Source organism: Myxocyprinus asiaticus, chromosome 2 (genome assembly GCF_019703515.2).
Source record: "Myxocyprinus asiaticus isolate MX2 ecotype Aquarium Trade chromosome 2, UBuf_Myxa_2, whole genome shotgun sequence".
Classification (NCBI taxonomy): Eukaryota; Metazoa; Chordata; class Actinopteri; order Cypriniformes; family Catostomidae; genus Myxocyprinus; species Myxocyprinus asiaticus.
The window spans coordinates 14372757-14399150 of record NC_059345.1 but is presented as its reverse complement, the minus strand read 5'-3'; the positions used below and the strand labels follow the sequence as shown (position 1 = coordinate 14399150).

At 40.3% G+C, this 26394-nt stretch overlaps 1 protein-coding gene across 1 annotated transcript in view; it reads left to right on the top strand.

The window, feature by feature from the left end:
* LOC127450764 (elongation factor-like GTPase 1) overlaps nt 1-25591 on the top strand; it is a 174864-nt gene extending 149273 nt beyond the window's left edge. The window contains exons 19-20 of the mRNA XM_051715108.1: nt 11931-12115; nt 24253-25591. Of these exons, the coding sequence (XP_051571068.1) occupies nt 11931-12115; nt 24253-24441 (374 nt within the window). The 3' untranslated portion in view covers nt 24442-25591. The remainder of the gene's footprint in view (nt 1-11930; nt 12116-24252) is intronic.
* Nucleotides 25592-26394: the final 803 nt, after the last annotated feature.

Sequence of the window (26394 nt, the reverse complement as noted above, 5' to 3'; positions counted from 1 at the left end):
TTGGAATAAGATGGCATTTTTTGCCCCTTTATTCTCTGATTAATATAACAAGCATACAATGCATGCTATAAGGGGGTGCTATACTCCAATGTTTAGGGCATCACACAAGGATTAATTTGATAGGAAGCATGATACCAATCATTTTACATTATCTAGTGGTTCTGTCATAAAGCATGCACAAAACAGTGTACAGTACAAAAGACACTATACAAGACAGTAATAATCATACACGCAATGTCCTGAGGATACGCATGTTCATTTATAGAACAGTTTGTCTATAAATTAATGAAGAAAAGTCTGTTTTATGGGCTTTATGTGTCTTTCCTATGGGGGAATGGAGTGAGTTTCTTCTCAGCCACATTCCTTTGCTTTTGCATGTGGCTACCTTCCCCCACCTGGAATGTCTCTGAGGTCCACTAGTTGCTGTCAGCAAAGGGGGAGTAAGAGCTGATAATGATTAGTGGGAGAGCAGACATCTCGGAGTCTGCTTGGGCCTACTTGGACCTTTGCTTGTTACTGTCTTGAGACATGTGTTGGATTATTCATTAAATAATGAATAATTGTGTGTCTGATTGGTCCAGATGCTACATGTATCAAAAATGTAATCATAAAGACCACATTTCCCATTAGTGCAACAATCAAACCCCGAACTTCCCCCCGAACCAAACAAACAGAAAAAAGAAAAACGTGCGCATTAACCCCGCGCACGAAAGCGCCATCCGGCGTCCATCCCTCTAAACTCAAAGAGTCCATGTACGCCTGCGAGAGTCCCCACGACTCCCGATTTGCCATCGGATTGCTCAAGTTCGGTGATTCTATAAAAATTTAGTGATACAGAATTACACAACAAAAGATAATCTATAAAGCAAACTCCAGCCAATAGGCAGAATAAACACAAAAAACATGTAGATTCATACACAAAACTGTCTCGAAGGTGCGATCCTTCACAAAACAAACTCCAGCCTGTAGCGAACCGACACTATATATATATATATATATATATATATATATATATATATATATATATATATATATATATATATATATATATATATATATATATATATATAGTATATATACAGTTGTGCTCAAAAGTTTGCATACCCTTGGAGAATTGGTAATATATGTACCATTTTTAAAGAAAACATGAGTGAGCAGGCAAAACTTTAATTTCTTATGGGATTCATATTCAACTGCAGGTTATAACAGAATGGCACAATCATAAAACAAAACATGGCAACAAAGAAAAAAATTTAATTACCCCTGTTCAAAAGTCTGCATACCCTTAGTTCTTAATACTAATCAATGACAGTGTGCAGTCTTTTGTAATAGTTGTCTATGAGGCCCCAAATTCTTGCAGGTGGTATAGCTGCCCATCCGTCTTGGCAAAATGCCTCCAGGTCATGCAAAGTCTTTGGTTGTCTTGCATGAACTGCACATTTGAGATCTCCCCAAAGTGGCTCGATGATATTAAGGTCAGGAGACTGTGATGGCCACTCCAGAACCTTCACCTTTTTCTGCTGTAACCACTGGAGGGTCAACTTGGCCTTGTGCTTAGGGTCATTGTCGTGCTGGAAAGTCCAAGAGCATCCCATGTGCAGCTTTCATGCAGAAGAATGCAAATTGTCTGCCAGTATTTTCTGATAACATGCTGCATTCATCTTGCCATCAATTTTCACAAGATTCCCCATGCCTTTAGAGCTCACATACCCCCAAAACATCAGTGAGCCACCACCATGCTTCACAGTGGGGATGGTATTCTTTTCACTATAGGCCTTGTTGACCCCTCTCCAAACATAGCGCTTATGGTTGTGACCATAAAGCTCTATTTTGGTCTCGTCACTCCAAACTATAGTGTGGCAGAAGCTGTGTGGCGGGTCAAGGTGTTATCGGGCATATTGTAACCGGGCTTTTTTGTGGTATTGGTGCAGTAAAGGCTTCTTTCTGGCAACTTGACCATGCAGCTCATTTTTGTTCAAGTATCATCGTATTGTGCTCATTGAAACAACCACACCGTCTTTTTCCAGAGCAGCCTGTATTTCTCCTGAGGTTACCTGTGGGTTTTTCTTTGTATCCCAAACAATTCTTCTGGCAGTTGTGGCTGAAATCTTTCTTGGTCTACCTGACCTTGGCTTGGTATCAAGAGATCCATGAATTTTCCACTTCTTAATAAGTGATTGAACATTACTGACTGGCATTTTCAAGGCTGTGGATATCTTTTTATAGCCTTTTCCATCTTTATAAAGTTCCATTACCTTGTTAAGCAGGTCTTTTGACAGTTCTTTTCTGCTCCCCATGGCTCAGTATCTAGCCTGCTCAGTGCATCCACATGAGAGCTAACAAACTCATTGACTATTTATACACAGACACTAATTGCAATTTAAAAAGCCACAGGTGTGGGAAATTAACCTTTAATTACCATTTAAACCTGTGTGTCACCTTGTGTGTCTGTAACAAGGCCAAACATTCAAGGGTATGTAAACTTTTGATCAGGGCCATTTGGGTGATTTCTGTTATCATTATGATTTAAAAAGGAGCCAAACAACTATGTGATAATAAATGGCTTCATATGATCACTATCCTTAAATAAAAGACGTTTTTTTTGCATGATCAGTCATATTTTCAAAATCAATGCCAAAATTTAACAATTTCTGCCAGGGTATGCAAGCTTTTGAGCACTACTGTATATATATATATATATATATATATATATATATATATATATATATATAAAATAAATAAAAATAAAATAATAATAAAGCCGTTCAGTTTCCTCAGACATTCAAACAAATGTTCAGTGAGCCGGCTGTTTTATAAGTGCAGCAAATGACATAATCATTCCAATGTCCTGCAAAAACAATTCCACAAAACACACTCCATCCAATAGGAGGCATAAGCACAATGAACGAGCAGATTCATCCATAGCTATCCCAAAGGAGTGTTCTTCCACAAAACAAACTCCAGCCACTAGGCGGAACCATCACAAAAAGAAACAAAAAAAGCGCCCAGCTTCCTCGGACTGCCAAAGGCATGTTCAGTGAGTCAGTCCATCTGGAGGCACCTGAGAAACATACCATGACTTCCTCAGTCCATTGGTTTTTGTGGGCATGTAAATATTTTGCAGCCATCCTTAGTATCTATTCTCAATTTGGCTGGGAACTTCAGAGAAAAGCTCCCCTTCATCAATGCAAAAGGTTTCCTGAAGGAATGTTATTCCACAAAACATACTCCAGCTTCTAGGCGGGACCAACACAAAAAGAAACAAAAATGGCACCCAGCTTCCTCAGACAGACAATAGTAAGTATAGTGATTTAATCCACTCTGGGGCCACATGAGAAACACCAAATGGCTTACTCACCCATTGTCTCTATGAAAGACTATGCTTGTTGTGGGCATGTAAATATTTTGCAGCACTTACCCAAGTAGGCTACCGGCGGTGCCTTTCTTAATTTGCTGTTAAGCAATCTCCCACAGAGCACTTTCTAGAATAGCGTTGGGAAGTGCTCTTCCTTCTCCAGGAAGGAGAGTACTACGGAGATCACATCCTGCTGGAGGGAGGTTAACATGTGGAGCATACCTCACATGGACTTACCAACGGGGAAGTACACATATTGAATGATACCACAGGAGGACCCTATCTACAGAGAGGGTATGCAGCACAGTGGCTGAGACAGAGACAGCTCTGATGAGGGGAAACACAGGTTTCACCTAAAGGGGAAACTGAACATTGGAATCTCATCATATGGGATTACCAAGGGGGAATCACCACGCATGGAGCACTGAGCCCTAGCACACAGGCTCACCTGAAAAGGGGAATACCACGAGTACTGGGCCTGGTGGCGTTACTCCTCTGCAAAGTTCATCACCGAACAGTGCTAAAGAATTAAAGAGGCGTCCAGAGTTCACCGGGTACGGGGAACCGTTGTGGACAAAAAAGTGCACATTATCACTTTTGAAAAAAGGGGAAAGGCGCAATGCAAGCGGTACACCCAACCGACCGACTGGTCTACCTGATGTTACCGCGTAACACTGGGGTCGAAACCAGGTCTATGCGTCAGTTATAAAACCTTGCAAAGGTTTTGGGTATAGCTCTGCATATGTCAGCTAGAGAGGCCCCCCTTGCCAGTGCCCAGGAGGACGCAACACCTCTAGTGGAGTGCGCCCGGTCTCACAAGTGGCATGGCAAGTCCTGAGACTGGTATGCGAGAGAAATGGCATCCACAATCCAATGGGCCAACCTCTGTTTGGAGACAGCTTTCCCCTTCTGCTGTCCTCCAAAACAGACAAAGAGCTGCTCCGAGCATCTAAAGCTCTGCGTGCGGTCCAGATAGATGCACAGGGCATGAACTGGACACAGCAACGACAAGGTCGGGTCTTCCTCCTCTGAAGGGAGCACTTGCAGTTTCACCACCTGGTCCCGAAAAGGAGTGGTGGGAACTTTGAGCACGTAACCGGGCCGGGGTCTCAAGATCGCGTGAGAGTGTGCCGTCCTGAACTCCAGGCATTCGCTGGTAACAGAGAGCGCTTGCAGGTCCCCCAGTGTATCGTGGTGAGCTGCTATGGCAGCCACGTACACTTTCAGGGTAGAGGGAGACAGCCGTCTCTCCAGCCCTTCCTGAAGGAAAGACAGTTCAGACCCGACAGCACATCTGTGTGGGTCTTCCCCATGGGAAGAACACCAGTTAGCGAAAAGATGCCACTTCAAGGCATACAGCCGCCTTGTAGAGGGGGCCCTGGCCTGAGTGATCGTGTCTACCACCGCTGGCGGAAGACCTGCTAGGTCTTCTGTGTCCCATCCAGGAGCCAGACCGTGGGTGTTGGGTGACCTCAAGAGATTCCAGATGTCCGGCCATGGGTGCTGGAGTGTGCCTTGCCCCTGAGTGAGAAGGTCTTGCCTCAGGGTAATGCGCCGTGACTTTCGTCGCCCGTAAGGCGAGGTCAGTCACAGTACACAGTTCCTGCATTAACCCTGACTCGGTTCTACCCTTGTGCAGATCTTTTAGCACCTTGGCCTGGTGGACCTGCAGGATGGCCATGGCATGCAGGGTGGAAGCGGCTTGACCCGCGGCCTTGTAAGCCTTCGTCATTAATGAGGAAGAGAACTTACAGGCCTTGGAAGAGAGCCTTGGTCGGTCGTGCCAGGTGGCTGCGCCCTGCGGGCATAAGCTCCACTGTCGAGGGTAGTTAGGATGGATGAGCCCGCGAAGCGTGTACGGGCAGAAAAAGATGCCTTCCACAACTTCGTTAGCTTCTCGTGCACTTCCGGGAAGAAAGGCACTGTGGCAGGGCGCGGCTGTGAGTCGCACTCCGAGCCCAGAAACTAATCATCCAGCCGCAAACGCTCAGGGCAGGGTGGAGGGTTCCACTTCAACCCGATGTTCGCAGACGCAAGGGCAAACACGGCTGCCATCTCAGCGTCCGCCTCATCCTGTGCTCTACTGCCCATGGGCGGGAGCTCAGAAGATTCGTCTGCTTCCGATAGCAGAAGCCCACCCTCCGACGCTGCAACCGAAAGCTCATCCTTGTCGCGAGCCGTGAACAACACATTAAACATGCCCTGAGGAGGACCGCGTGTATCCCTCGACAGCTCTTCCGGATAGAGGGAGGTCCACGGGGGTTGAGCTGGTGAAAACGCTCCCATATCCGCATCCAGATCGCCCAAGGTGTTTGCCGACCCGGCCGGCTGAGCATCAGCCCAGAACGGAGCAGGTCAGGGAGCAGCCGCAGTGGCTCCTTGCTTCATGAAGAAGGAAGTGAGCCACGACCACAACGTTCTGATGGGCATGTTCTTGCAATGAGAACATAACCCTTCCACGAAAGCTGCCTCGGCGTGCTGGTGCCCCAAGCACTCGAGACAGATTTCATGGTTGTCCGGAGGGGAGAGAAAATGACCACATCCAGTAGAGCTCTTTTAGAAGGAAATATACTCTTTTGAATATACTCTTTTAGCACCCGCGGACTCACTGCCGAAGCGCCCAGGGGAAGCACAACACTCGACCGTGCGAGGGTGACTGCTGATATGCTCCGTAAAATCCAGCAGCATAAGCGAAAGGTGAGAGGATGAACACAAGCATGCATTCAGCTAACGTCGAGTGAGTGACAGACAGGGAACATAAGGTTGGGGCCAGCTTAATAAATGAATATGTTTTACCAGGGTTTTCAAATGTTTCAGTAATAGTAAAGCTGAGGAGGCATTGTTGTATATATGTGGATGGTCATATGTAAATATCCTGATAGTTATGATATAATAAAATGTTTCTGATTGCAGGTTAGTTTTACCTAATATCTGCTCAGAATGTAGTGAATGTGCACTGTGAATGTTGGAGTATGTCTACAGAGACATCAACCTGTTTTAAGAGCAAGGAAAATTGTGTTTTCCACAATGTGTCCCTTTATCTGTGGTCTATAACAGTTTTTTGCAACATAGTAGCATAGAGGTAACTGCTTATGGCCTAGATGCGCAGAGGTTATAACCTTCTATAGATGTCTGTCATCAAGTATTATTTAGTGAGCTTCACGCTGATCTACGGTGTGAGCAGGTCAATGGTCTCTGGGGCCGAACTGTGAAATGCACAGACTCAGTTTCCTCCCCTGTCACTTCCATGTATTCTCCTCATTGGTGTGTGTGTTTGTGTGTGAGGATGGCTCAGCAGCTGTTTGTATTGGTAAAAGGAGAAGAATGTCTGCCACAGATGAATCCAAACACACATGTGATCAGGTGTGAGTGTAGTATGGTGATGATGATTTTTTTGTGTTTGTGATTTTGTGCATTTGTGGATAGTTGACAAAATTGTCAGTGTCAGCAGTGTTATAGCAGTTTGATAATTGCAGATATTAGTGCTCAGTCGATTAAATGTAATCACAATTAATCACTTGATTTTTCATAGTTAATCGTGAATAATTACGGATTTTGAAAGTGTATTATTAATCGGCCAGCAGGCCATGACTATAGACTTTGGATATGGAATTCACACGATTTGCATTAGAGCGTCAAGCGGCACTTTGAACTCCACATGAAAAATGCTGCAGACAGTGGCTGGGTATGGAAATGCATACTACCAATACTACTCTTACTACTTCTGTCATATCTACACTGACTGGCCAAAACAAATGTAGCTTACTCTAATATTTCGTTGGACCGCCTTTAGCTTTGATTATGGTGCTTATTCATCATGACATTGTTTTGACAACCTTAATTTTTGTCAGAGATCTTGTATTGATGACAGGAGAGTGTAACCACTCCATAAAGTCTTCTCCAGCACATCCCAAAGACTTTCAGTGGGGATAAGGTCAGGACTCTGTGGTGACCAACTCATGTGTGAAAATGATTCCTCCCTGAACCACTCTTTCACAATTTAAGCCCGATGAATCTTGGAAATGTCATCCTGGAATATGCCTGTGCTGTCAGGGAAGAAAAAATCTATTGATGAGATAACCTGGTCGTTTAGTACATTCAGGTAGTCAACTGACTTAATTGTATTGCCACATAACGTTGCTGAGCCTGGACATGACCAATTGAATCAACCCCAGATCATAACACTGCCTCCAGAGGCTTGTACAATGTGCTTCCCTTCTTACCCTGATTCACCCATTGCTTTGGAATAGGTTAAATCTGGAGTCATCAGACCACATGACCTTTTTCCATTGCTCGACAGTCCAATCTTTATGCTCCCTAGCAAATTGAAGTAGTTTTTTCTGATTAGCCTCACTAACAAGTGGCTTTCTTGTGGCCAAACAGCTGTTTAGTCCCAATCCTGTAAGTTCTCGTCGCATTGCATCCATATTTTAATAATGCATTGGACAGTTCTGAACCCAATTCCAGTAATTTCAGCAATCTCCTTAGTTGTTTTCTTTGCTTGATGCAGGCCAATGATTTGCCCCTTCTGAAACACAGTAACATCTTTTCCATGACCACGGGATACATCTTCCGACATGGTTGTTTAAGAAATGAGAAGCTACTCACTGCATCAGTTAGTGTTAAAGGAATTGCTGTCAGCTGAAACATATTAATCACTGCAATAATAATCCAATCACTGGCTGTTAAGTATCTGCTTATTTAAATCCAAACGGCAACTTTTTTTTTTTTTTGGCCAGGCAGTGTATGTATAATAGAAATAGTATAGTAGTATGGTAATATGCCATTCTGAAAATGAGCAACATCTTGTTTTGGTTTTAGCGCTGGCACTGCCTTCATCCGAATTTTCCGGTAATCATTAGCAGACGCTTTGAAAGTACAATGTCGAAGCAGAGTGTCGACAGTCCCTCCACGGGAGAACTCCAACAAGCTGCACAGCGTTACCTCATCAGTGCCAAATATCATGTTTGGCGTGTAGGTGATTGTTAAGATTTAATGTGCTTCTGTGGTAAAATTCCAATTTATAAAGAACGCAAAGTACCTTATTTTTTCACAAGTCGCATCTGGGTTTGTTTTGTAAGAGGTCCTTTATCCATCATTTGGCATGGAATCACTGATGTGTGTTTCTGGTGTGTACATCAGTGTAATGTCGGTGAGTGTATACACTGATGATCCAAAATATTATGACCACTCACAGGTGAAGTGAATAATGTTGATCATCTCCTAACAAGGCCACATGTCAAGGTCTGGGTAGATTAGATGGTAAGAGAACGATCAGTTCTCGTGGACAACATGTTGATTGCAGGAGAAATGGGCAGGAGTAAAGACCTAAGCAACTTTTACAAGGGCAAAATTGTTATGGCCAGACAACAGAGCATCTGTCAACAGAGTCAGAGCATCTCTGAAACGGCAAGGCTTGTGGGGTGATCCTGGGCAACAGTGGTGAGTACTTACCGACAGTGGTCAGAGGAGGGACAAACCAGTGACAGGGTGTTGGGTGCCCAAGGCTCATTGATGTGTGAGGGCACAAAGGCTATCCTGTCTGGTCCGAACCAACAGAAGGTCTACTGTGGCACAAGTCACAGAAAATTTTAATAATGAATACGGGAGAAATGTGTCACAAAACACAGTGCATCACACCCTGCTGCGTATGGGGCTGCATAGCCACAGACTGGTCAGAGTGCCCATGATGACCCCTGTCCACCATTGGAAGTGCCTACAATGGGCACACTAGCATCAGAACTGGACCTTGGAGCAGTGGATTAAGGTCACCTGGTCCGATGAGTCCTGTTTTCTTTTACATCAGGTGGATGGCCGTGTACGTGTGTGCCGTTTACCTGGGGAAGTGATGGCACCAGGATGCACTGTGGAAAGACAACAAGCCGGTGGAGGGAGTGTGATGCACTGGCCATGTTCTTCTGGGGAACCCTGGGTCCTGCCATTAATGTGGATGTCAATTTGACACCTGACACCTACCTAAATGTCATTGCAGACCAGGTACACCCCTTCATAGCAATGGTATTCCCTGATGGCAGTGGCCTCTTTTAGTAGGATAATGCACCCTGCCACACTGCACACATTGTTCAGGAATGGTTTGAGAAAAATGATGAGTTCAAGGTGTTTTCCGATTGAGCATCTGTGGGATGTGCTGGAGCAACAAGTCCCATCCATGATGACTCCACCTAGCAACTTAAAGGACTTGAAGGATCTGCTGCTCAGGGTTCTTGTAGAGTCCATATGTCGGCGGGTTTGTGCTGTTTTGACAGCACACGGAAGACCAACAGCATATTACTGCACCTACTTCACTCCTTAAATGTTCTCTACATGCTATCACTACTCCTATTTGTCACCTGATTAGTACTTCACTTGCTTCTGGTATTGTTCATTAGCTATCAAAACAGCCGCTGTCTCCCCTATACTCAAGAAACCTGGTGCTGACCCATGTGTATTGGAGAATTATAGGCCTATTTCCAACCTTCCATTTGTGGCCAAGATCCTTGAGAGAGTGGTTGCTTCCCAAATTCAGGAACACCTGAAGTCTAATAAGCTCTTCAAGCCCTTTCAGTCAGGTTTTTGCCCACTACACAGCACAGAAACAGCTCTATTAAGGGTAGTTAATGACCTAATTTCTACAGACACAGGTTCACTCAACATTCTTCTTCTACTCAATCTTAGCTCAGCTTTTGACACTGTCTCCCATAAAATCCTTCTTACTCGTCTTTCAGCTATAGGCATCTCCGCCACTGCTTATTGTTGGTTTGTATCCTATCTACAAGACAGGCAACAGTTTGTCTCAATACAGAATTACAAATCATCGATTTCTTCTGTTTTAAGAGGGGTCCCTCAAGGGTCAGTGCTGGGCCCCCTTCTTTTTGTAATTTATGTCCTTCCACTTGGCGAAATTATACGGAAACATGGCCTTAGTTTCCACTGTTATGTGGATGACACCCAGATTTATGTTAGTTATAGCTCCTCAACACCATTCCCACCACCATAATTATCTGCGTGTCTCCATGATTTAAGACATTGGTTGGATACTAACTTCTTGAAGCTCAATGTGGAGAAGACTGAGATCTTGATAATGGGCCCCAAATCACTGGTATCACGCTGTTCAGACCTTACTTTGGTTGTTTATGGGACTGCCATTAAGCCTTCTCTCACTATCGTCACCTTGGGATGATTTTTGAGACATCACTAACCTTCGAGGCTCATGTTAAAAACATTATAAAGACGTTGTTTTTTCATTTACGCAATATTGCCCGTCTCCGTCCAGTACTCAATATGAACAATGCAGAAACACTAGTCTGTGTGTTCATTTCCTCTTGATTGGATTATTGTAATTCACAATTCTTTGGTTTACCCACTAAGACCCTAAAGTCTTACTCCCATTCTGCGACAGCTCCATTGGCTGCCAATTACCTATCACATTCAATACAAGATATTGTTGATAACATTCAAGGCTCTTCACACACTTGCTCCTCAGTACATCACTGAGTTGCTTCACCCTTATATTCCCACTCGGAGAGAGACTATGGTCTACTTGTGCAAAACTCTCATTATGGACAACCCGAACTTCGGGACAAACAGGAAATTTGCACCAGTAGACCATAGTCTCTCTCCGAGTAGTCATTTATGACTGTTGCTCCTCGACTTTGGAATGCTCTCCCACAACCTCTTCGGGAACTCACCACTTTCGCCTCCTCTAAATCACATCTAAAAACTCATCTCTTCACTCAGTGTTATCACTCGGCTGCTTGGAAGGGATTTTTTTTTTTCGTGTTAATGGTCCATTTGCTGTATTTAATATATTTGCTCTCATGTAAAGCAACCTTGGGTTCAAGAAAGGCACTATATAAAATAAACGTATAATTATTATTATTATTATTAGGCAGGTGGTCATAATGTTTTGGGTCATCGCTGTATATATACACACACAACCACTTTATTAGGAACACCTGTACATCTAATTATTCATGCGATTATGTAATCAGCCACTCCTGTGGTAGCAGTGCAATGCATAAAATCATTCAGATACGGGTCAGGAGCTTCAATTAATGTTCACATCAACCATCAGAATGGGGAAAAAATGTGATCTCAGTGATTTCGACCGTTTTTGGTGCCAGACGGCTGGTTTGAATATTTCTGTAACTGCTGATCTCCTGGGATTTTCAAGCACAACAGTCTCTACTTTACTTTTTTGCCAAAAACAAAAAACATCCAGTGAGCAGCAGTTCTGTGGACAGAAACACCTTGTTGATGAGAGAGGTCAGCGGAGAATGGCCAGACTGATTCGAGCTGTCAGAAAGGCTACAGTAACTCAGACAATCCCTCTATACAATTGTTGTGAGTAGAATAGCATCTCAGAATGCACAACACATCGAACCTTGAGGTGGATTGGCTACAACATCAGAAGACCACGTTGGTTTCCACTTCTGTCAGCCAAGAACAGAAAGCTAAGGCTGATTAGATAATTGCATGAATAAGTAGGTTTACAGGTGTAGCTAATAAAGTGGTCAGTGAGCGTATATAAGCTGTAAAAGGTTTGTTCATATGCATGTTTGTGTGTGTGTTTCAGGTCGTATGTATGGTGTTTTATCGAAGCGGGAAGGACGAGTCCTACATGAAGAGATGAAAGAAGGGACAGACATGTTCATCATTAAAGCTGTACTTCCTGTTGCTGAGAGCTTCGGATTCGCTGATGAAATCAGGAAGAGGACCAGCGGACTGGCCTGCCCACAACTCGTTTTCAGCCACTGGGAGGTAAATGAATGAATGAATGATTGAATCTATTAATGACTGAACAAGTAAGTCCATAAGAATGAATGAGTGAATGAATGAATGAATAAATGACTGAATGATGATTAAGTAAATGGGAATGTATAAGTGTGTGAGTAAATTAAAGATCTATGTTTATTCATGAATGAATGAATGATTGGAGGAATGAGTGAGTGGATAAGGAATGATTGAGATAAACAGCGGAAGCACCTTATGTATAATAAAATAGAAAATTTGAATAACTGGAAAAAAATAGACATTTTAGCAAAATGTGGCATCCAAGTGTGAATAGGGAGATAATGAATGAATTAATGAATTAATTAATCAGTAAACAAATGAATGACAAGCAAACAAACATAAGAAAGAATGAAATGTTAATCTTTATCAAATTGGGTCAATAACCTGATGTTATCTCCACTCTTGCTGGGTGCGAAAAACCCATATGTGTTTCCCTGTGGTTCCATACTGCCTCTTACCTGGTCTTTACACATCTGTTCTCAGTTATAGCTTCTCACTGTCAGTCAATACCCTTCTCTGAACTCGGCCATTAGTTTACCGGATGTACACCTCAAAGATTTTGAACCCAGTGCAAGACTTTCAATCCCTTTAGCTGTCCATACAAACTCCTGATAAAATGTGATCATATGTGGCTGAAAAACAAAAAGAAAACTATACACTCAGGCCAATCAGTTAGATCAAGTCATATTGATCTTCCGTCAGATGTCAATATTGCTGATCTGGCAAAAGTATGTTTACCTAGAGAGAGTCAAGCATGTGTATAAGTGAACCCAGAGACCCCACATCAATGATGTGTATGAGGCAGAGACACACACACACCATATATCTGGATACACTCATAAGCATTTACAGTTCTACTCAACCTCTGGTACAATTTGAAACAGCATTCACAATGTATTTAACTTCCATAATGTGATTTATTTCTGAGTGAAGCAGAATATTCAGCAAGAAGCAGGTTGGGACTTAACATTATGCATTAGGATTTGATTGGATCTTAAAAGTGGGCAATGATATTATTAGTTGTGATTGCCAAGACACACATTACACATGGGATTTGAACAAAACTTTGCCACATTTCTCAGTTTGTGCTATGGACATGAATGATGCCGTGCGGCTTGTTGTTGAGAAAAGATTTTATTTGTGATCGCTTTCAATTATTATTATTATTATTATTTAAAAAAAAGTATTTTTGAGATTTTGCCTTTATAAAGCAGACATGCACACTTTCCATACTAAGTTCCTGAACCTCTCTGAAAGTTCGCTACTCATCTTCATACACTACTGGTTAAAAGTTTGGACAAACTTGACTGAATTTATGTTTCTAATTATCTTAGACACCTTTTGATTTAAAGGCTTATGCTTAAATGCCACAAATTTATTTTTATTTTTATTTTTTATTTTTTTTGGTCACTACAATGTAACACTACTAATTAATATACAGTACTTCCTTTTGTGTTATTTCATAATTTTGAATGGGATATAAATATGATAATTAGGAATGAGTAGGTGTGTCCAAACTTCTGACTGGAAGAGTATCTGCTCCATTTTCTTATTTTTTTGTTAACAGCATTTCAGTTTAATTCGGATTACTATATAGTATCATGTTCCTTATGCAAAATCAGTCTATCCTTATGCTTGATGGATTTGGTTGACTCACCATGAACCATTTGGTTGAAAGTGTAATGTTGCATAAAAAAAATAGATAGCTGAATCACTGAAGTGTTACACTTATAAAATCCTTTATTGATCTTTTGATGTTCAGTTGTGTGGGTGATGAGGTTAAGACCATCTGTGTTTGTCTCTTTATATTATTGTGCAGATTGTTCCTCACATGGGAGGACTCGAGAGTTATTAAATGAATAAGCCAAGAAATACATTGCTTTACAGTTATTTTACAATGTGTAAGGGTTGTTACCAATGTGTAATGGATCGTATGGTGCCTAAACCCTCCTCTTAATCATGATAAAATGATTGGCCCTTTTATGGCACCATGTTTAATAAACCGTTACATTTATTAATATTAATAATCAGAATAAAAAAAATATTGCGGCATATAATCTAGTTCATTAGCCAAAATGTAGTCTGTTGCCGAGCAACATAGCAACTTCCTGCAAAATGCATTCACGTCAAGTCAAAATTATCTTAATTTTGAGTTTCCAACCTGTACAAAACCATTCACATCTTTGTCAAACTCGTAATTACAAGTAAAATAAAATATATCTCAATTTTATGAAAGCTCCAACTTGTCCATTGTGACGTCATGTAAAGAGAACCAAAATGGCATATACCTCAATAGTTGAGGCATGAAAGAGGATCAAAAGCTTTTTTAAACCGGCAGCTGATCTTTCTCCATGCCAGGGCTGGGTGAGCGGACGCTCTGCGGCCATATGACATTACTGTCAGCCAGGGGTTTGGGTTGAATTAAACCAGACATGATACAAACACTTGTAGGACAGATAGGGTCATCTCCTTGTTCTAGTTTAGTGTTTGAAAGAGAGACCACAATCACTTCTGCTCTGTTAATGTATTCAGTGATTTTAGTGTTTTTGTTATGAGACATTGAAGGCCATGGAAGTGTGGTGAAGAATGTCTGTTTCTCACATCCTGTATTTGGAGCATGTAAGAGAGCATTTAAGCAGCAGCATAAACTGCAACAGCAGGCACGCATCGAGTTTGCACACAGACGACATTTCTGCTGTGTGACAAAGCCGTGCCTTGATTCAGAAAATAAAGTGAGTTCTGGGTTACCACCTTGACGGGCTGATTCACTAAGAATGAATTTGCACGTGCTAACTGCGCTCGTTTAGCACCCGAATAATGCAGATCAGGCAACGGCACCCACAAAATCACTGCTGAATGCAATTTGCATGCGCAATTCTGATCTTGTGGTCCGATTTTGAGCGCAGTATAGCTGTGGATGCCACAGACCACCATATTTGACCAACCTTGCCGGGATTGAACAGCATCGCTTTGACCCAGACTCTTAGATCATCTCTTAAACATGCAGAACGTGTGCTTGACGACACCATGCATCTGGATATATGCCAGGTTATAATGCTCTTCAACATCATTTGATGAGTATTTGATTAATTACTGCTGAAATGGTCAGTTGAATATGTTCACATACATCTCTTTTAAATAAAATTTATTTTACGGCATACTTTTATTTGGCGGTAATAGCGCAATGTAAATTGCGCAGGGAAAATTGCACAGAGTTTTGTGAATATAGCGCAATCTTTAATGAGCCTAATTTACACATAAAGGAGGTGTGTTTGCACGGAAATGACAATGACTTCATTTAATTATCAAAGACACAATTTCAGCGCTTATTGCGCCCGCTAAACGTGTTTGCGGGTGGTTAGTGAATAAGACACAGGTATTTGCGCTGAAATACCGTGACGCAACTGTTTAAATTAACCAAAAATGTACTGAAAAAGTTATCAAGAGTAAGCTATTGAGAAATATTACAAAATCTAATTTGCTTGTGGAGGTGAACCAGCGGGACCAAATGGAATTGCCAAATAATGATCGTTTCCAAACTGATTTTCGCCCTTCCCCCGTTTTCCATTGTATAGACAAAGAAACAGTCCCACCTCCAAACTCACACTATTGGTTAAGGCAGACTTTGGCATGTCAGACTGCAAAAACAAACATGCAATGCTTTGAAAGCACCACTCTGATTCATGACTTTGACAAAAGTACATTGATGAATCATGTACAATAAAAGCAGGAATGTGTATTATAAGGTACAGTAAATACAGTATAGTCAATTTTTAAATCTTGTTGACTTCAATGACCTTATTCTTCAAGCAAGTTTAATGTACTAACTGTGTTTGTGTATGTTGTGAGTATCAGACACAAACACACATTCACTGACATACACATTACTCAAATTGTCCAACAGTCTTGGTACTTTTGTATTTGCCTTGCTGGAGGAGGGTAGTTAAATTTCATGTATAATTCAAACCTTGCCTTGCTAGATTCTGGTCCCTGCTGCATTTTCAATTCTTTTAGATGTGGCCTTTGTGCACAGAGAAAAGACTAAAGACACTATAAAGCTAAGTGCTTTTGCTGTGAGTGTATGTGGGGGGGGGGGGGGGATGTCTCATCTTACAGTTAAACTGCAGCTGTCTTCCTTTCTATGGGTCTTTATGGGTCTTAAGGTCCCTGTTTTGATTTCATGAGTCTTACAAATCTGTATATTTTGAGAGACCTAAACATTTAAAAAGGAGTATTTTCATCATAAAAAATTTACTCGACCCTTATGTCGCTTCAAACCCATATGTTTTTTTTTTCTTCTTTCATTGAACACAAAAGATGATGTTTTGCAGAATATTCATGCTGCTCTTTTTCATACAACAAAAGCATATAGTGATTATGTGCTTTCAAGCTCCGAAAAGGACAAAATAGCACCATTAAAGTACCATAAAAGTTGTCTCCCCAACTTAGTGCACCATATTCCAAGTGTTCTAAAGCCATCCACTTTGTGTGAGGAACAAACTGTTATCTGCTTAAAATCTTCCCCTTTGCTGCTGCTCTCAAATCTCATTCGTTCATCTGCAAATTCAAATCACATGTATATCACAATCGGTTACAAGACATGCAAGAATCAGTGGTGTTTGTTGTCTCTGACGTAAAAGCGTTCACTGAAAATCTTTGCAAATACATTTATATATGATGTCTAACATATATTAAATTATGGGGCTTTATTTGTCATATTTGAAGCTTTAGAGCATTCATCCCCTTTTACTTCAATAGTATGTAAAAGAGCCATGTGCACATTCTGCCAAAGTTCTCCTTTGTGTTCCATGGGAGACAGTCATACAGACTTGGAACATGAGGGTGAGTAAATGATGAGAATTTTCCTTTTTTTTTTTTTTTTTTTTTTTGTGAACTATACCCAAGTTGCTTGTCATCACCCATAAATATGCAATTTCTTTGTTTTGCAGTCAAATGTGTCTCCACTGTGATCGGATAGAGATCCGAAATGGAAAACACTACTTATCTTACATATTACATCAGAGGCCTGAGAAACAAAAAATTATCCTTTTTTTCACAAATTTTAAAAACATTGATTGATAATTCAAATGCTTTCCATCACTTTACCAGTCAGGGTTTTACATTCATTGAACATGTTTTGGCTAGCACCAAACCTAAAAGCAAATTTTATTATATTCATAAGTGCTAAATATGCTTCTCATTTGAAATGCGTGAGTGAACCCTGGTTACACATGAATGTCCCACGAGCCACATAGTGATTATAAATCAGGAGAGAGACGTGAGCGAGTAGGTATTTGAGGAGAGAGACAAGATATCCCAAGTGTATTCCAATTGAATTACTCATGGGATATTGTTCATTGTTGGAGTGACAAGATTGCAAGACAGCAGTGTCTTTTCTTCACATTGCAGTGGCAAAATAAACTGAAAAAAAGCAACAGACTAATTTAAAAGTGGATTACTGTAGCGTAACCTCATCACATAATTACTAATGTAGTTGTATCCGGATAACGAAAAAAGCATCTACACCTTCTTTGAATGTGGTCAGAATCCGTCCATGACCACCTTCGAATGTAATTTCAGTGATCCGATCACAATGTGTCTTAGGTGCATTTACACCTGGCATTTAATGTGGCCAAGCGCTGTCCGATAGCGATGCGATCACCGAAAATGTATGTAAGTGCAAGGTGTAAATGGGGCCAGAGTGTTATTGATATGTAGTTTGCGGTTTCACATGTGTCTGCCTGCTAAAGGCATTATAGCGATCCATTTCAGGGCGACTGATACATCAGGAAACGAGAAAGAGAGTGGGTGAGTGGGAATTATAACTGACAGGAGTCTTATAAAGTTAGTCCAGATAGTGTTTCCTCCTCTCTGTTGTTGTCATCCTCTCACCTGTCTCTCCCAGCCGAGAGCCGCTGAGTTGAAAAGGTGCCAAACGCAGGACGAAGCACCATTAGTGTGAAAACTCACCCGCTTGCTGCCATATCTCAGAAAACCTACACACTCCATCTGACAGCCTGCATGCATGCATACGTGTGTGCATGCATGTCTGTTTGTGTGTGGGCAGATGTCAGGCTTTGACAGCAGCACTTCCATAGTCTGTGTGTGTGTGTGTGTGTGTGTGTGTGTGTGTGTGTGTGTGTGTGTGTGTGTGTGTGTGTGTGTGTGTTCGTTCCCCTACTGTGCGGAAAGCCCATTAGACACCATTAGACACATATGCCAGGACTGTGAGTCCGCCCTCAATCTGTCTGCCAAGCGTCTGCCCGCCCCTGGCATCACACACACAGTCTAATCAGAGCTGGCTATGAGCAAGACACAAGCACACCCATATTCCAGGTCAACATAATCTAATTGTGTAAGAGAGACAAAGAAATGGAATAATGAGTGTGCATATGTATGTGTGACACTGGACCGTTATGTGATTCTGACACACAGTTGGTGTCACTCAGCATTAGTGCTGCTATCACACACACACACACACGGTCCACCCTGTCGCAGACAGCGACGGGCGGTGGCTCGTTAAAACCTTCTGTCTCATTTCATTTCCATTCACCAGGTTTGTTGTGTATTATGTAACAATTATCAGATTTCAATCATAATAATGACAGACAGGGCAGTTTAGACCCTGAAAGGAAAAAATAACAACTAATAACAATGGCAGAATGTTTATCTGATTGTTTGCTCATCTGTTGAATTAGAAGAGGAACATTGCTTGCAGAAATTTGATGATGTCAACCGATATGGGTTTGGAACGGCTAATGCCAATACAGATATCTAGAAAACAGTGTGGCGATGGCTGATATATTTTATATAGTGATAACAAACAACATTTACACAAATTGCTATATTTTACATAAACATTCACTCAAAATTTGCTAAAAAAGAAAATGTGCACATCTGTTGATAAGGCTGTCAGTAGAAAACACTAGCTAAAAAATTAATTAGCACAAATAAAAATTTATTATCAGAAAAGAGGTTGGTCAAAAAAAAATTTTATTGTTATTTTTTTTAATTATTGCTATTTTTATTATGTATACGTATTTTTTATTATTTACTACTACAATTGACCACTACTACTATGACGGATACAATATTATATTTTTAATGATTTTATATAATGATAGATTTTTATAACTATAAAGTTCATTGCATGGTAAATCATGGTGCTGCAAACCCCCTTGTAAGTTCCTTGACTGGTCATTTATTTTTAATTTCTTTCATAGGTGGAAATGACACATCACACACATGCAAATGGTTCAAATTTGCTGTCAGGTATCATATGTTTTAATTGCAAATGCAAGCAAAACTGTTGCACTCCACAGCCCTGCACTTGACATAGTAATCACTTCAATTAACCGGCCAATCAGACAATTTTTGCAGATGCTGATCATCAAAAAATGGCCAAATATCTGCCTAATTAATCAGCCTGGCCAGTATACACTCACTGAGCACTTTATTAGGAACACTATGGTCCATGCTGTTGTAGCCAATCTGCCTCAAGGTTCGACATGTTGTGCATGCTGAGATGCTATTCTGCTCACTACAGTTGTACAGAGTGGTTATCTGAGTTACCATAGCCTTTCTGTCAGCTCGAACCATTCTCCATTGACCTCTCTCATCAGCAAGGCATTTCCATCCGCAGAACTGCCGCTCACTGGATGTTTTTTTGTTTGTTTTTGGCATCATTCTGAGTAACTCTAGAGACTGTTGTGCGTGGAAATCCCAGGAGATCAGCAGTTACAGAAATATTCAAAAATCAGCCCGTCTGGCACCAACAATCAAGCCATATTTCCCCATTTTAATGGTTGATGTGAACATTAACTGAAACTCCTGACCTGCATCTGCCTGATTTTATTAATTGCACTGCTGCCACATGATTGGCTGATTAGATAATCGCAAGAAAAAGTTGGTGAAAAGGTGTTCCTATTAAAGTGCTGAGTGTATAATGGTCTGCGTTCAGGATGCACATAAGTGGTTTTGTGCCGCTCTGTATTGGAGCCTTTCTTATTTCTAACTTTGATAGTTTTATGCAAAATGATGTTATAGTTATTTAGCCATTTTATTTGTTGAATATCCGTACTTGACCATGTAGAAGTGCTGCGCTTAGCGTCCATATATCCCTCTGAAATGCGTCTGATCAGGGTTACGTGAATATAATGGAGCCTGATTATACATTATTATCCTTAACTCCGACTAGTCGACTAGTTGTTCAAACAACCGACCGACTACTCAATTATGAAAATTGGCAGTATTGCACATCCCTTGTGAAAATGCACTCAACTACAGTATCTTACAGTATATTGATCATGTGTGCTCCAATGTCTTCACAATTGCTGCCCATTTCCCCAAGTTAAACTGTTTTCAACTTTGCTGGACATGCCTAATTCGCATTGCCAATGGTCCCTGTTATTCATGTGACTAGAAATCACCAACTCTCATTTAAAATGTATGACTTCCGGTAAATTCATCGCTGTAAATCACCATTTGTGTAAACACCCCTTTAGAAGGCAGCTGCCTATGTAGGCAGGATACAGCAATGCAGTTCACAAAAAAGTGCATAGAGCTTGTGAGTGTTTATGTGTAGGGGGTACACATGGCAGACAATGAAAAGTGCCCAGTCACTTCTTTGATTCTGCTTCAATGAGTGCACAGACAAAGCTTCTCAGTGGAGAAAAAAGAAGGGATGCTAACCCAAGCTGTCAAGTCCTCTAGAAAGAGATGAGTAACATAAATAAATCACAAAAAGAAAGGCTACAGTCACACAGTCAGTGTTTACGGTTGAAAACCATGATTGCTTACCAGTGTGAAATTGTCCTGTTCATACAACAGCTTACAGTAGCGGCTTGAATACTGTCTATATAGATGTAAAAAAAAAAAAAAACTTTAAAATCAAGCTTCTTTTTTATTCTTGTGAATAATGTCTGTAATACTGACAGTAACTACAGTAAATATCAAAGGCGATGACTTCCATAACATCACAATTGACACCACGTTATTAAATAGTCCAATTAAATAATCCAACAGCGGCTTCCCAATGCCTCTTATTAACCACAAATCTCACAAGAGTGACTATCACACTGTATGACACTGAAAATAACTAACAGTAGTTTCTGGTGTGGTGTCATCCACACAGCACAGTTTAACCAAAATCACTCTCAAAACATGGTTATGAGACCTGAAAATTTAAGTGAGATGGTGCTAAATCGCTGGCCTGGCTTGGTTTGTGGACAGAAGTCGATGGCTGTGTTCTGCGCGGATGTAAATCCGGCTGGTGTTGGAACTTGCCATCTGTCCCGAAGTAACGGAGTCCATGCAGTGGGGCCTCTGTGGGGCCAGGTGCAGCGGGACCCGCTGGACTCTTAGAGTAATTGTACCACTCTGGCTATTGTCTGAGCATGAGCTCATATTGTGTGGATGTGTGTGTGTTACTGCAGGGATTGCGTCATCCACTGAGCACCTGCTTCCAGTGCTGTATGTGTGCGTGTGCATGTGTGTGAGCGTGCGCGTGCGCGCGCTGGTACATGGTCTCACTGTGGCTTGTATAATGACCATTATGTGTATTTCTTTTCAGCGAATAACTGCATAGTCTGATCCAGCCCTGGATCATCTTGTATTCTTTTTATAATGAGAGAGAGCGAGTGACAAAAAGATAAGAAAACTGGATTGCAAGAAAATCTCGTGGTGCCAACTCCAACTAAACAACCTACTCAAAGATTACAGTTAACTTAAAACAATATATACATAAGCTACAGTATTACTTGTGATAAAAAATAAAATAAAAAGATTTCTAAAAATCATGAACACTTTACACTATGGTGTCTATTAAATATTGCATTAGGGATGGACAAAATCACATACTGAATGTAATTTTTATCACGTAATTTTACATCAGTAACTGTATATCATGATATATTATTGTTTGTAATTAAACAACAAAAAATGGTTTATATATTAAATAACTTTGTGATAAAATCTATTTTTGGATAATCCAGTGAAATTAATATTTTACAAACAAACGTTAATTAATCTTGTTTAATTTTGTTCTTTTTTATTTGATGCTTGATGGAGGCAAACCGAAAGATTATTCATTATACATAAATAAAAAAGTCTTATTATATAACATATAAGTTCAAATAAAAATAAAAAAAACTGTAAAACTAACATTATAAAGCCGATAAAACTATAAATCCTGACTGGATGAGTCATGTTGAAGCCGTTGAGTCCAATATACACCTATGTGACCGCACACCAATTGAATTCTATATTAATGCGGCAAGTTACGATGTTGTTTGTCAGATGTAAACAACTAAACTTTGTTTCTCATTGTGCCTAACACACCTTAATAAGCTCTCAAGTTTTTTTTGCATACAATTGCGAATCACAATATCACAAAAGCAATTTGCGAATAAAGCAGTGTTTCCACCCCATGTATTCAAGAGAAAGAAATGGTCACTTCTGGGAAAATGATAGCCACTGTGGCTCTTTTATTACATTTAATAAATTACTTGCGTTTTAGACAGCGCAGACAAAACATTTTTTAAGGATTGTTTGCTAACGATCGAAAGTGGCAGATGTCTTACAGTTGAAGTCAGAAGTTTACATACACTTAGGTTGAAGTCATTAAAACAAATTTTTTAACCACTCCACAGATTTCATATTAGCAAACTATAGTTTTAAGACATCTACTTGTGCATGACACAAGTTTGGAGTCAATTGGAGGTGTACCTGTGGATGTATTTTAAGGCCTACCTTCAAACCCAATGCCTCTTTGCTTGACATCATGGGAAAATCAAAAATTAGCCAAGACCTCAGAAAAAATATTTGTGGACCTCCACAAGTCTGGTTCATTCTTGGGAGCAATTTCCAAACGCCTGATAGTACCACGTTCATCTGTACAAACAATTGTATGCAAGTATAAACACCATGGGACCATGCAGCCATCATACCACTCAGAATGGAGACGCATTCTGTCTCCTAGAGATGAACGTAGTTTAGTGCGAAAAGTCCCAGAACAACAGCAAAGGACCTTGTGAAGATGCTGGAGGAAAAAGGGGAAACAAGAATCTATATCCACAGTAAAACGAGTCCTATATCGACATAACCTGTAAGGCTGCTCAGCAAGGAAGAAGCCAATGCTCCAAAACTGCCATAAAAAAGCTAGACTACAGTTTGCAAGTGCACATGGGGAAAAAGATCTTACTTTTTGGATAAATTTCCTCTGGTCTGATGAAATCGTTATGTTTGGAGGAAAAAGAGTGAGGCTTGCAAGCCGAAGAACACCATCCCAACCATGAAGCATGGGGGTGGCAGCATCATGTTGTGATGGTGCTTTGCTGCAGGAGGGACTGGTGCACTTCTCAAAATAGATGACATCATGCGGAAGGAAAATTATGTGGATATATTGAAGCAACATCTCAAGACATCAGCCATGAAGTTAAAGTTTGGTCGCAAATGGTTCTTCAAAATGGACAATGACCCCAAGCATACCTCCAAAGTTGTGGTAAAATGGCTTAAGGACAACAAAGTAAAGGTATTGGGAGTGGCCATCACAAAGCCCTGACCTTAGTCTGATAGAAAAAGCGTGTGTGAGCAAGGAGGCCTACAAGCCTGACTCAGTTACACCAGTTCTGATTAGAAGAATGGACCAAGCTTGTGAGAATCTTGTGGAAGGCTACCCAAAACGTTTGACCCAAGTTAAACAATTTAAAGGCAATGCTACCAAATACTAACAAGGTGTATGTAAACTTCTGACCCACTGGGAATGTGATGAAAGAAATAAAAGCTGAAATAAATAATTCTCTCTACTATTATTCTGACATTTCACATTCATAAGCAGTAATCCTAACTGACCTAAGGCAGGGACTGTTTTCTAATATCAGGAATTGTGAAAAACTTTTTTTAAATGTATTTGGCTAAGGTGTATGTAAACTTCTGATTTCAACTGTATGTGTGGGAGCAACAGTACTCAAGACAATGCAAAATTATGAGTATAGTCACAGCTAAAGGGTGTTAATTACAAATCTAATCTCATGTTGTTAACTACAAATCTATACGGTACCCACTACACAAATTTTATTAACACTTTGTTTGCATGTGTGTTTTAGGTTATCTCCAGTGATCCTTTCTGGGTGCCCACTACTGAGGAGGAGTACTTGCACTTTGGAGAAAAAGCAGACTCTGCCAATCAGGCTCTGAAATACATGAACGCCGTACGCAAACGCAAAGGCCTCTATGTTGAAGAGAAGATCGTAGAACATGCGGAAAAACAACGAACTCTCGGCAAGAATAAATGAACCTTCCATCACCGAACTCACTCATTGGTCTTCAGTCATGAAACACGAGCAGAACAAATTTTGGTGTAAACCGTTCGCAACATCATGCATTTTTGCATTGTTGTAAATTGCCTCAATAGATCAATATGATGATTTGCATGTTTTGTGAACAGTTTACACAGAAATCAGAGGCACAGTGATTTGTTTAGTGCCGCTCACAGCCTGACGTATAAGCAACCACTCCTTTAAAAGATGCTTTATGTACTACAAATGTCTCTAATGACCAACCTTAAGGACTGAGACTGCCAGGGTAGTGATTCAGTAATTATGGTTAGAAATTTAAATTGAATTTATAACAATCCACGGTTTGGATCTTACGCATACATTTCATATTGCAAATTTGTAGAAAACTTGTTGAAAACCTCATAACCTAATATCAATTTAAAGCCATTGCTGAAGCACTCAAGTGCACATGGTGAGATCATTTTGAATTACAACTGAAAATAATGTATTTAGTCTTTATTCATCATCACTAATCTGTTGTAAAAATGTGCAACACTTCCACTACACTCTTAAACCTAATGCTGTTCATATTATACAGTAATTGCAGTGAATTACACAATTATTTGAGACATTTTTGTGACGCTGGACTGTATTGAAGGATTGTTTGATTTCCGCTTGTGGAAGATCTTTGCAGAGTAAATTTTTTTTTCTCTTCACATGTTCCTAAACCATTCTTTCCTCAGTTTATTTAAAGCAAGATTAAACCTTACAAATAAAGTGACATGCTCCTGAATCATGGCATATCTCCTTACACGTTTGGGATCTTGTGCAGGGGTCCGGCTTTGCATAATTTAAGGGTCCTCTTGAAATACACTTTCAATTATTTTGAAGCAAAGCAGCCTTGAAATGAATTCCGCTATCTCTCCCTTTTGGTTTACAAATGTTTAAATCCTTAATTTATGTTGTGTGCAACACAAATTGAATGGCATTGGGAGAATAATTTTAATTCTTTAATAAAAAAGATAAAATATCTTGCAAGGAGCTCCCAGATTACTGCAGACTGCAGAATACTAGACATGTTTTTCCTTCGTTCTATGATGTTCAAATCAAATCTACAAAAAGTGTAGATTTACTGTCAAGAAATTGGAAATAAACTTGAGTGAACACATGCTGTTGTTTGTGGTGTGTACAATGTGTTTTACGTTTGTCCATTCTGGTTTAATGTGATCGGTTTGTGTCACATAACTGTTAGAATCATGCCATTAATTTTTGTTTTCTTTTTTTATTAACTTTTGTGATTACCTTTAAAATTGTAATTTTATTTTAATTTAAAATTGAAATTATTACAATATTGTTTATTTTACAGAATTATTGTTTTAGAGAAATAATAATACAATGATTTTATCTTTATTTTGGATAGTTAATTTTAGTATTAAAAAAATAAATAATGTTTTCAGAGAAATCATTTTCATTTTGGAGAAACTATCTTTCTTTTATGGGTAACTATGAAATCCTATGAACTATGGATATTAACCTTATTTGTAAAATCTGGTCTTGACCAGTTGGTCAAACCCATTTGCCCCTCAGTTGTGATGTAATTTACAGCAGGTGTAATTAGTAGATCTCTGCATAGGCTGAAGCTTGTTTCCCTGCTTTTTTCAGAGCGCAGAACAGGCAGCCTTCAGATACTACAGATAAAACTCTTAGCCAATGCTAATGGGAAGTTCCACTTAGGGCTTTGCAGTTATTAGACTCAAAAGCATATTTGCAAGTTCAGACTTGTCATACCGGCCATGTGGGTAAAATTACAGATATACTTTAGCACTATGTCAGCACTTTGTGTAGTAGGGGTGCACCTACTATTCAATACCTTGATCAGTATCGGCTCCAATACTGACATTTTTAACTGGATCGGGTATCGGTCCAATGAGCCTGATCCAAATCTGATATTGTGTGTTGGTCATGGTCGAT